This window comes from Brienomyrus brachyistius, chromosome 2 (assembly GCF_023856365.1).
Source record: "Brienomyrus brachyistius isolate T26 chromosome 2, BBRACH_0.4, whole genome shotgun sequence".
Classification (NCBI taxonomy): Eukaryota; Metazoa; Chordata; class Actinopteri; order Osteoglossiformes; family Mormyridae; genus Brienomyrus; species Brienomyrus brachyistius.
Window position 1 is genome coordinate 47,570,256 of NC_064534.1, and position 12,830 is coordinate 47,583,085.

General features: G+C 48.7%; 1 protein-coding gene across 2 annotated transcripts in view; it reads right to left on the reverse strand.

The window, feature by feature from the left end:
• The window catches only part of LOC125721463 (tetratricopeptide repeat protein 28-like), a 224,340-nt gene that overhangs the window by 66,670 nt on the left and 144,840 nt on the right, over positions 1 to 12,830 (reverse strand). For both annotated transcript variants that reach the window (XM_048997394.1, XM_048997384.1), the window contains exon 5: positions 12,473 to 12,603. In XM_048997394.1, coding sequence (XP_048853351.1) covers positions 12,473 to 12,603 — 131 coding nt within the window. The remainder of the gene's footprint in view (positions 1 to 12,472; positions 12,604 to 12,830) is intronic.

The window sequence follows — 12,830 nt, forward strand, 5'->3', positions numbered from 1 at the left end:
CCCTTAGCAGCAGGCAGGCACCGGGACAGCCCTGGAGAGAGAGATAATGGCAATGGGCTGGAGCCTGCTTTATTGTATGCCAGGTCGGCGGCGGTAAAGCAGAGCGGGAAACCCAGCATTGTCATTAAAGACAGACAAAAATGGAGGCACTCCTCACACCGGATAAGAATTAACCTCTTCCTCCTCAAAAACTGAAGGTCTTCGAGCCGCCTTTCAGGAGCATGAGAGAAAAACAGCAGCTATGTGCAGCGTTTCAACGTTGATCTTCCACATTCGCTTCTATCAACTCGTAGCGGTGAAAAGGAAGATAAAATCAGGGCAACGAAAAGGTGGAGACAGACCACAACCCCGACATTCCTTTGCAAAGCCATTTTCTCCCAGTGATGGAGAACTGTCAAAGTGCCCCTACGCTGTTGCTGGAATGGACACCCAGCCTGTGACTGACGAGGCTAGCAGGGACTATAATTGCATCTCTTACCCCCCACTTTGGAGAACCCAGATAGAGAGAGATGATTGGTTCAAACGTTTCACCTCTATTTGCGATCTAACCTCCTGTCATGAGCCATCTCCGCATTCATAGGGGGGCGTGAACATAAATGCCCCGAAATGCTGAGAAATAGAAAAGTGCTCAAGGTATTTTAGCAAAAAGAATTTAGAAAGAATGTTGGAAAGAAGGTTACTTTGATGATGGTTAGTGTATGGTTCAGCATGGGCTTGACAAACCAAGACCCAAATACATGGACATGAACCCTGCCAGAGGTGCTTATACTTCAGCAGTGAAAAGAGACTGTTTGGGGTCCACACCAGTCAGCTGGAGCTGTTAAAGGGACTGAACTGTTTGTCTTTGAACCAGAAACGCAGTGAAGTGCTTTCGTACCACTGAGCGAAGTGCTTCAGCGAGCTGGTGAATTGTTGGGGCTGTAAACATAGGTGTCATCCTGAAAGTCACCTTAAGAAGCCCGCTACACAAATGAAGGCAAGAATGCAGCGTGACGAGCAGGCGGTACACTGCAGCCAGAGGGCCAAGAACAGGCGGGGGAGATAGAGAGGGGGAGAGATGGCCAGGATTTGGCCAGCTGTGTAACAGACAAAGCCATTGTAAAGATCAAGCGACTTCCAGACAAGGAACGAAAGATAATGGGGGGGGGGGACTTGGGGGGGGGGGGGAGATTGTGTGGCGCCACAGCCAGCGCTAACATCCATTACATGAGTCATCCCACAGCTGCAGCCCCCCCCCCCCCCCCCAAAACCGGCCGAGTCCCTGGCTGCCCACAAGCACTTGAGCGGCAGCCGAAACTGAAATGCCAACAACTGCAGCAAGTGGCAGGATAGCGGTCGCAGGCAGGGACACCTGGCCTGGGGGAGGTTTCTTGGAACATGGGTATGAGTGAAGGGCAATGCAGCATGGGGGAGAGGTGGCTCAAGAGTCAGGCAGCCATTGAGCTCACCGCCACATGGCGCCCTCTACAGTCAGTGGGCTGATACTGACCAACAAACACACTGCAGAGGAGTTTACAGGAGCAGTATGGCCTTGCTGTGTATGTTCGAAATCAGCCACCTCCAGCCAAAAGAAATATAAATATCACCCAGAGGCACTTGGTTATAAATGGTACATACAGTACGGATATGCATTTGTAAAAGCAGGGGGTTCCTGCAACCTGAACAGATGTTCTATCATTTCCATAGACTATAAAATAAAAACTTCCAATGGTGAAAATGCTTTGATCAGAGGCCATTGTAATACAGTGGTGTACTAGTAGCCCTCTCACCTAAAATAAACCTGAGCCTCTGCTCTGGTCTAGCCCTGTACTTGAGAGTGCAGTGGGAAGCGGGTCATATCCCCCTCCGAGCTGGAAACAACAAGAGGGGTGGTCCCCAAGAGGCCTGGTGAGGGTGCCAGAGAGACGAAAAAGAGTCACCCACCAGCAAAAGCTTTAATTGCATCAAGAAAATTCTGGTTTCTCTGCGGCTGCCTAGTCAGGCTCCCCCCAGTGCACCCCTTCCATTTAGATGGTGGTCACGAGTTTAGTGGGACGTCTTGCCTTCGTGTTACTGGGACGGAGGGACAGAATTAACCAGACGAAACTTAAATGCCTCTGAGGACCTCTGGTCTTGGTGGGAAAGGCAGATTCCGACTGAGCGCGGATCATCGGCGGCTCGTTAGGGACGCGGAGCCCAATCGATCTGCTCTCCCCGACGATCTTTATTTCCCTTCCCATAGAGTGGAGCCCTTAATCGCGCTAAGCCTTTTCACGAGTCAATGAACCTGAGGGTGTGTGTATCTAATACATTCTCTCTCTCTCTCTCTCTCTCTCGTTCTCACACATACACACACACACACACACACACACACACTGCCAGACTGTATTTGTCTTCCTGGTTCAGCATGACTGATGAAAGCAGGCTACTACCTATGGGTCTATGAGAAAAAGTGGAGACAGGAGGACGCCAGTGACTATGTCATCCATTGCAGGGCACCCTACACGCCCCCCCCCCCCCCCCCCCCCCCACTGTCCCACACAATAATATCTGTCCCACCACTCCCCAACACTTTGGAAGAATAGAGAGAGACTGCATGTGTCTGTGTGAGGGGAGTCGTGCAGGGGGTGGAGAGATCAGAGATCAAGCCGAGGGACCATAAAGTGTGTGTGAAAGAGGTAACGATGGAGAGGTCAGAGGTCAAGCCAAGTGACCATACAGTGTGTAACAGAGGCAGCAATTGAAAGATCAGAGGTCAAGCTGAGTGACCATACAGTGTGTGTGAGAGGTAGAGATGGAGAGGTCAGAGGTCAAGTCAAGCAACGTTACAGTGTGTGAAAGAGGTAGAGATGAAGAGGTCAGAATTCAAGTCGAGTGACCATACAGTGTGTGTGAGAAGTAGAGATGGAGAGGCCAGAGGTCGAGTGACCATACAGTGTGTGTGAGAGGTAGAGATGGAGAGGTCAGAGGTCAAGCCAAGCAACGGTACAGTGTGTGAAAGAGGTGGAGATGAAGAGGTCAGAGGTCCAGTTCAGCGACCCTAGTGTGTGTGTGAGAGGTAGAGATGGAGAGGTCAGAGGTGAAGTCGAGTAACCATACAGTGTGAGAGAGAGGTAGAGATGGAGAGGTCAGAGGTGAAGTTGAGTGACCATACAGTGTGTGTGTGAGAGATAGAGATGGAGAGGTCAGAGGTCAAGTCGAGTGACCATACAGTGTGTGTGAGAGGTAGAAATGGAGAGGTCAGAGATCAAGTCCACTGACCATAAAGTGTGAGAGAGAGGTAGAGATGAAGAGATCAGAAGTCAACTGATTGACCATAAAGTGTATGAGAGGTAGAGATGGAGAGGTCAGAGGTCAAGCTGAGTGACCCTAGTGTGTGTGAGAAAGGTAGAGATGGTGAGGTCAGACTGTCCCCTACGTCTTGGCTGTGCCTTGGATAGTACGACTGTTAGAACGTTTCCTCACTCCTGAAAAACGCAGCCTTCCTAATACACTCCCTCCACCTGAAGTTCAGCATACTTCTACCGTATTGCACATGAAATAAAAATGTTAGAGGGTGTTCTGGCCGTTTTCTAGCAGAGTCATGAGATGTGCTCATCAATTCCCCCCAAAAACCAAACCCAAGACATTTTATTTTTGGGTGCCTGGATGGGAGAAGGAGCAGGCCTGGTACTGGCACATTGGCAGATAAGCTTGGAGAGCTCCTGGCTTTTTCAAACCATTTCCACTTTCACATTTGTTCCATGTGATGTCACCCGTCAATACTGAACCGGACCATTTTACCGAACCTCACGTCTACTTTCAGCTCAACACACACACTGAGCTCACATTGGGCTCCTTTTGTGTTCCTCACCGCAGCAGAGGTTACACCTCTGTGGTCTTCCCGGGATTCCATACGAATGGAGCAGGCGCAGATTCTGCAGTCCCCTGAGAAAGAGGTAGTAGTGGGAGGAGCCTGCTGATTATATCCACTCCTTTGAGGGCAGGGCATAGTTCTCAGGAGAGCTTCAGCTGAATAGGATTCAACATTCACATCCAATTTTTAAACAAGACTACTGATCACAACTGACTCTTTAGATTTGTTTTCAGCTGATAATTCCTGCGGAAAGCAAATACCGAGCGGGCAGCTTGAATTGCGGGCCAGACGCACATGCCCGTGATGAAAATGGTGCCGCAGAAGCATAGGAGACGACAGAGAACGAAGGCAATTCTCAGAAGGAAAAAACGAAAGCCAGTTCTGGCTGACGGAGCACAGGACCCTCTCAGCGACATTAACGCAGGAAGAGGCTTATTGCCCAGGGGGTCGTGGAACAGCGCAGATGGCTGTTCAGCGGCAAAAACAATATCGATGGTAATGCGGCTCCTCTCCATTTTGCCACAAAACTGTCATCTCGCTCTCTCCCAAGAATAACATTAGTGACAAAAAAAAAATCTCTGATGATCAAGATGTGAGGCTTCTGCCTTGAGAGGAAGTGCATCATGTGAAGAAAGGATTATCACAGTGTCCTCAAAGCCCCTGGCCACTACACTCCACAAGGGGTCACGATGCCTACATGCTTCGGATAGTGTTGGGAAAACGAAGAAGTAGATGTGGCTATACCATTGGAATTCCAGATCTGGATCCTAGTAATGCATTCATGGAAATAAAAAGTCATTATGATGTCACAAAAAAGCTCCACCAATGGGAGTGGAGGCCAGTCACATAATCTGGGACTACGGCTAACATTTTAGCAGAGCAAACAAGCACCATGCTCTCCAGGCATGTTCACAAGTGCACACGTGTGCCACCTCCCCCTCAGTCGCAGCGGCCTTCATTAAAATGGACTCCTTAAAGCCTCCATTTGTCTTGCTGACAGGGCTGCTATCGACTGGCTGGGATGCGCCGCATGATTCCACGCCTTTAAATGACTTCTTAGCCTGACGCTACAGTCCCCCGGTAGAGGTGGAGCTTTGTGTTGGATGTTCCCTCTGGGGAATTTCTGGGAGCTGCCATTGGTGTCTATGTGGGGGTGGGGGTCTGCAGTGACACCCCCAATAAAATTTGCAAATCTTTATACTGTGAGCCCAGACCGCATACACTGTCATCTGTCTACCGCCACTCCCTCCCCTGGTCGCGGACAGGCAGTCAAACCGGCAGCACGCGTTCCGGTCCGATTTACATACCCTGACACACTCTAGGGCGGATTCTGCTTTCACTGGGATTCCATCACTTACCCCGTGGCTTAATTGGCTGGAGATGAGCTTCCGATTTTATTCCCATCTTTCCACCCTTAATCCATCCCAGAGATGAATAATTGGATATTTGCTTTTTTCCCTAACGATTGAAATCATCCGGCAACGCTGGCCTTTAATGGGAACCAAGAGCGATCGCTTTCCGCATGTTCATTTTCCCTGCTGGCTCCCCGGAGTGGATGCAACTCGCAGCGTTGATTTGTCAGATGTAATAAAGTCACAGGGGTGTGGCTGAACCTCCCCCTGTCTGTCTCTGGCATCCTCCTTCCCCCCCTCACCTCCCCTTCCCCACTCTGCCTGGCCCATAAATTGTAGTTTCAGTGCCATTGATCATAAACGAAAATAAAACTCCAGAGAAATAAATATGAATAACAGTGAAGCCCCACAGACCTAAAGAGGTAGGTCAGCTTTCTTAGAGACACCAGAAGTATATACAGTAAGAATAATAAGAGAAGCTCGTTTGCAGACCCCCAAAATGGACCAAGCTCACAGTGTTACAAGTCACTGGCACCTGACAGAGCCCCACAGGTCCGAAATGAGGCTTTACTTGCCCATTTATGAGGCTGTTCAAGCCCGTCCTGCACAGAGACGACCAGAAAGTACTTGAAGTCACAATATGTATGGCCTCTATCTCAATTCGTCTGCAGGGGCAGAAGCGAGACCAGTTCTGGGTACAGAGGCAGTGAGGGAGCAGCAGTATAAAGTGGTCGAGGATGGCAGCTCCAGTGCATCATGGGATAAAAAAAATGTGTTTTTGTCCTGAGTAAATCCCATATAGCCCCATATATAAAGTCATGACAGGGACTCAGGGGAAAACAATCAGTCAGTCAATCAAATTTTATTTCATATGGCATTTTTTTTATGACCAGCTTGTGGTAAGGCACTTCATGGTAGATTTTCCGAGGCGAATCAAAAAGGACCAATCAAAAGACAATTTACCAGAGGGAATCAAAATAATTCAGCGGCAGAAACAATATCAATGATAATGCAAGCGTCTCTCGCAATTTTGCCCCAAAACAACCCCTCCCCACCCAAGAGTGTAATCTTTAGGGGAACAAACATTTGCAATTGTAATGGAAGGTTATTCAGACGACTGACTTCATCCCCCCCGGAAACGCCAGTAGCTGGAATCACCAAAAGCTTCACAGCACATTTTCCAGAAGGAAAAGAAACTGGAAAACTTAATTTGCCACTCAAGGAAAACTCTAAATATTCCCTGACCCCCTTCAGGAATGAAATGTGTGAATGGCGGGCCGCATACAGGACTGCTACGCGTCGGGGTGATTCGGCTGACGGTGACAGAGATCTCTAACCGCAGGGTCTTACACTATGGCCTGGGCTTTCCACCAGCCGGTCACATTCTGCCATATAGCTATTAGGGTGCAAAAGCAGCCGCAGAGTGCAGGCAAAGTGCTGGAGAAACTTTGCCTGGTGTTTAGGAGCCGATCTATCCCTTCTGTCTGTGTACAGTTTGCATGTCCCTCCCTCTGAATGTAAAGGTTTACACCAGGTCCTCCAGACCAGATCATGAAGTCAGGCCACAGTGTCTGACTGTGTGTGTGTGTGTGTGTGTGTGTGTGTGTGTGTGTGTGTGTGTGTGTGTGTGTGTGTGTGTGTGTATGTGTGTGTGCGTGCGTGCGTGTGCCCTGTGATGGACTGGCATTCCATGCAGGGTGTCTTCCATTGTGCCCTGTGGTTCCTGGGTTCTCCAGGCCTCCAACAATCCTGTCCTGGATAAGTTGCTATAGAAGATAGACGGATGGATTGATGGATGGATGACTTCCTGCTATATGAATGTGGACACCATTGATGGGAATGTGCAGAAATACACAGTTTTGTGGAAGTGAAAAGGCACGTCCACGCAGTCACACCATCACAGTCGTTCTTTGGCCTGCAAGCAAACGCACTGCTTCAGCCTCAGAGCCAGCAGCCGCCGCTCGGCCTGATGTTTCTGTGCGGCTTCACTTCTACGCAACCCTCGGCTAGGGGTATCGGCACGGCGCAGTCCATGCGACGACTCGGCCGGCGGCGGGAGAGGCATGAAGCTGCCCGTCGCCCCGCTGTAATTTTAGAACTTGGCTCCACGTGACAGAGGCATTTTTAACTTCACACAGACGCCTTCCAAATTTTTCCCTATCTGGGCCATCTAAACCCACGCAGCTCCAGACGGGAAGCCTCACCGCAAGGGGAACGCTCTCCTCTGGTGACGGAGCCATTTCTTTGTGCTCATCCACAGCCAGACTTCTTGCCTCACGCTCTTTGTAGCGACAGCAAAGCCCCTGAGCCACGGACAGCCTGCAGCCGACTGAGGCCAAATGATTTTTATGAATGGAAGCACGTATACAAACACGCCAGTGTGCTTCATCCTATTCCAGCACATAGACTCACATTAAAGGCTGCAGGACATTTGTCTTCTTTAGATGTAAGTGGCAGTGAGCTTTATATCCATCTATCTTCTATATCCACTTATCCAGTACAGGATCTTGGCATGCATGCTCAATCACTCACTATTGGCAATTTCGAGACGCCGCCTGTCCTAATTGCATGACTTGCAGCCTCGCAGAGCAGCACCGGCAAACACAAGAGAGCGCGGCAGACGCCAAACCCACGGAGCTGGAGATGGGAATGGAACCACATGCCACCAAGGCTGATGCCACAGCACCAGGCACTGAGGCAGCACATCACCCATGGCAAGTTGGCCAAGAATCTTTTCAGAATACCTTATGGGTCAGTCATGACAGGGATAAATGACCCAGCTCAAAAATGAGCAATCACTGACCGGCTCTCACAAGCTGCTTGTCCGCACCCACTGCATACTAGAGGAGGGGCTTGTATATACCTGGGGGCCCCTCAAATTGAAGGCACCCACAATGCATGTCAGGCGCGAGGGGTGGAGATCACTAATCCAACATGTAAATCACCTGACTCTCCTTCAAAAGACTTATCCCACATTTATTAATATTTCTTAGTTTTATCGAAAATAATATCCTTTAACCTTTTATGCATCAGACATAATGTGCCAAAACCCTTCATTGTAACCACCTTTGAACAACTGCATACCACTACGTGAATATAACTAACATGAATATAATTGAAAATACTGGTACTGTCCTTTACTTTATAACAGACCAAATGGCTTTTATTAGCAAAGTGTGCTAATTAACCCTAAAGCATTCATGCACCCATCACTGGGCTGAAGAACATGCCTTAACATGAAGAGGACACAAGATAACACACTGCAGCACTACAACATGAAGACATTCCCTTTAACCTTAACTGGTCCCTTCAGCATAACACTCTGGGATAGACTTCTTGCTTTAGCAATACACTCTGGGACAGACTGCACACTTCAGCATTACACTCTGGGACAGACTTCTTGCTTTAGCAACTCACTTTAGGAAGGACTGCAGACTTCAGCATTACACTTTGGGACAGACTGCATGCTTCAGAATTACACTTTGGGACAGACCTCTTGCTTTAGCATTGCACTCAGACAGACTTCTTGCCTTTGCAATACACTTTGGGACAGACTGCTCTCTTAAGTGTTACACTCTGGGACAGACTACACACTTCTGTGTTTCACTTTGGGAAAGACTGCTCCCTTCACATTACACCTTAGCACGGACTGCTCACTTCAGCATTACAGACCCCTTTACCTCTTTTTTTGCACAACTTAGTTTTTCCCATTGGGACAGACTGCACACCTGCAACCTTGCAGAACAAAGTGCTCCTTTTCACCTCCTTCTTTGAGGCATACTGCACACTTCACAGAACCTGCTGGGATATTCTCCTCCCTTTGGGACAGCCTGCTCCCTTTCATCTTAGGGAGGTGCTGCAGACTTTGACCTCATCCTTCGGAGACAGACTGCTCCCTTTCCTTTAGTGGGAGAAGCCATATTATGATTTGTTTTCCTTTAGGGGAATTGCTGTGGGGGAATGTGAAACTCCAGTCTTATTTACGGGGCCTGTTTATGAGCGATTCATGGGAAATGCTATAAAGTGGGGAGGGTAGAGCCGACCTTGGAGAGCGAAGAGCCAGCAAGCCTGAGGAGGTGTTTCTGGAAGAGCTGAGGAGTACAGGGTGAGTCTGGGACGCATCCTATGGTGGCAGGTAACAAAATTTAAAGAGATATGAGCTCACTGGCTGAGACTGCAGCGGTCGCAAACGCCCCGTATTCCTCTGTGACAAACCCAACCACCCTCCAACGGTGAAAACAGATGTCACCCTTTCGCTGTCCCCCACACCTCATTTTCTTCGTATTTTGCCCGTCCCCCCTTCCCTCCAGCTTGTTTCATATGCCTTGCTGATGCAAAGTGGGAGCAGAGCGAATGGCAACAAATAATTATGATAATGCAGCCGCAAGCTTGCGGCAAGAGTAGGAACTATGGCAAGGAGCCGTTTACACAATAACGGAAATTACCAACAATAATCCTAGTAATGATACTGATAAAGAACGCGAGCGGCTCCTGATTTTACACATTCAAAAGGCACAGATAGCTGCACCCAGCCACCCTCACATATGGCCCCCAAGAGGAGCTGGGAGACCAGAACCTAACAGCAGAAAACGGGGAAGCAAAGCAGGCCTCGATTAAGGATGAAAGAGCATCCAGTTGTGGCAGCTGATTTATAGTGAATGTAACTTTGAAACTATTGAAGACAACATTTCTGTGATGCTGCCGTCAGCATGCCGACTGTAAGGTGGGCAGACCAAGAAAACTCCCCCTAGTGCCAAAGCCTCACACACACACACACACTCTCCAGTCTGCCTTAACAACGTCCCATTCACCAGGGACTGTTCCCCAACGGGACCCGCATTTTTACAGCAAGCCCATAAGCTTTTTGCCATCAGTGTTTTCGTTTTGGGAGGGACATCATGGAGAGCTCTCCCGAGTGTTGATTTTGTAGACTGATTATCTTGCTGTTGTACCTTAGAGCCTGATGCTTAAGTTAAATATCTTCTGCTAAAATAGTCATACTGTAAAAGGATAAAAGCTAACTGTATAGAGATGCTTTATGAGCTACCAAAAATATTGCACCATGACATCACATGAATAAACAACCAGAATAATAAGAATAAAACCAGCAAAATGCCAAGCTAGCCCTGAGCCACACGTTCACGGGGAAATGACAAAAAAGAGGAAAATATTATTATTGAAATAGAAATGAAAACACGAGAGTGACAGCTATTAGCCGCAGAGCCAAAAGCACCCATGAAATTAGTCCAGGTGCACGACAGCAAATGATGCAATTAAGGTGGTTAGTGGGACCCAGTGAAAGGCATCGCTGCTGCCCCATAAGAGCAGACAGCACACAGCCAGCAGTGAAAGGCTGTGAGAAGAAGGACACAGGGAACTTGCAGTGCTGAGATGCTGTGAGAAACTGACTTGGAGATGTGAGGGGGTGTGGCCTTCCTGGGCCGGGGGCGTGGCTATTGGGGGCAGGGCAAGGTCAGGTGAGGAGCCCGCGGTGATCTCATTCCGCCCCACTGTCTCAGGGACCCATCTCCCTTCCTGTGTCGATAGCAGAGGTTGTATTCCTCCCCTCTCCCTGCGTGTCTCTCGTAATTTCACCGAGTAGAATTATTATCAATACTCCACCCATCCTTCCATGTTCTCAAACTACTTTTCCAGGGCAATTATTTGTCTTCTTTTTCCTTCTACTTATTCTTCATCTTCTTCTAATAATAATGTGTTTATTATTAATAATATTATTATAGTTAGATTTTTAATAATTATTATCCATTTCCTATAACCAATCTTCCAGAATAATAATCCAGGTTAAGTGTTTCGCTAAGGGGGGGAGGAGTGGTGGTGTCCCATTGGGCAATTGTTCTGGTAAAACCCACATCCCATAACATGCATGATTAGCCTCAGAGGCGGATTCGCAGATGCTCGGTGGGGCAGTGGGGGTGGGGGGGGGGGGGGATTAAATAGCAGTATATGGTCTCTTAAGGGTCAGCTTATGCGCTTCGCCCTCTGCCTGCCTGCCCTGTTTAAATGGTAGAAAGGAGGGATCAAAACAAAGGCAGACCAGGGACCTCTGGGAAGGGAGAGGGATCACGGAATGGGGGGCAGGGGGAAGTGGGACATGATTGCCCTCTGCCCAGCAGGAAGTATTCGGGAATGAACACCTGTCAGAGAAAACAATCCACACGGGGGTTAGGCGAGTACAGGAAGTGAAGGGAACCGCGTGTCGCTCCCTCTCTTACTCTCATTGTCTCCCTCTCTCCTCCGTCTCCTTTTCTCTCCATCCTTCTTCCTCACTTGCTCCCTCTTACTATACCCCTCTCCCTCCTTCATTCACTCTCTCCCCATATCTTTCAACCTCCCTCTTCCACACTCGCTCCCTCTGCCTCCCTTCCTTCACTCACTCTCTCCCTCCCTCTCTAGCTCTCTCTCGCCATCACTCTCCCTCTCTCATTCCCTCCTTTCCCTCTCTCTCTCTCTCTCTCTCCCCCCCTCTGTATTATCTCCAGGGTGAAATAGCTTTTCCAGAAACCATACATGAGCACTCGTAACATGAGCTGAGCTGACACATTGTTTCAACCGCAGCTGCTCTGATGTCTAATGTAGCAAGTGAGGGGTCCGGGCTACCAGACACGCCATACGCTACACAGAAGCTTCATGCGCAGGCAGAAGCTATCTGAGAGTCACCTTGATAAGGGAGCTAATGACAAACACATAACAAAAGCAAATCCATACATCCATCCATCACACAATAATAAGCAGAGTAATAATAACCTCTACCTTCTTCTCCTATCAGCTTCACCCTCTCAAATTTCTTGTCCTTCCTTTAATTAAAGGTAATTTTATATATTTGCATGCATTTGCATGAGTCACATGTGCAGCCAAGTCATTAGTGCATCAGCAGGGAAAACGCAAAGTTCCCATGATGCACTTCCGCTTCTTTGTACTCTACCCCTTCCCTCAATTTCCAGAGTAACATCTATGTTTCACAGGAACTAACGTTTCGTGTGACGCCCGTACTTCGCAAATAAACAATCCAAACAGGGCCAAACATGGACAAACAAGCCAGACTGGCCACACAGAAATATTTATATCTGACATGTCAGGCTGTTTTTTTGTAACTTCACCTAAATAATAATAGCGGTGGAATAAAGTTGTCTGCTGCAACAGCTCCATGTTTTACCACCAAATGGCGACTCACTGCATCACGAGGCCCCTGATAACAGCCTTCACGTGCTGATACGCTTTCACAGATGCCTCAGCCGTCCCAAACAAGCGCGTAAAAGCTGCCTACCTCGCGCTCCTTCAGCTTCATGGCCAGCAGCAGCTGGTTGCGGTGATTGGTCAGGGCTTCGCGGTAGTTCCCCTTGGAGAAGAAGGCCGAGCCCAGGTTGCCATGGGCGCGGCACTCGCCCGTTTGGTCACCTGTCCATGACAGCAAAGATGGCAGGGTTACAGAGAGGAGGGACGCCATGGAAACACCGGTCAGGCCTTAAACGCATGACAATATCACCAAGAGAGTGTCTCAGCTAGTCACTATCATTTCAGATGGTTCTACACTGTGCTGTGGTATAACAGTGTGGTTTGTAAACTAGACCTATGCATTATACTGCAGTCACGCTCCACTGCAGCTGTTCCGGGCTGTATGGTTC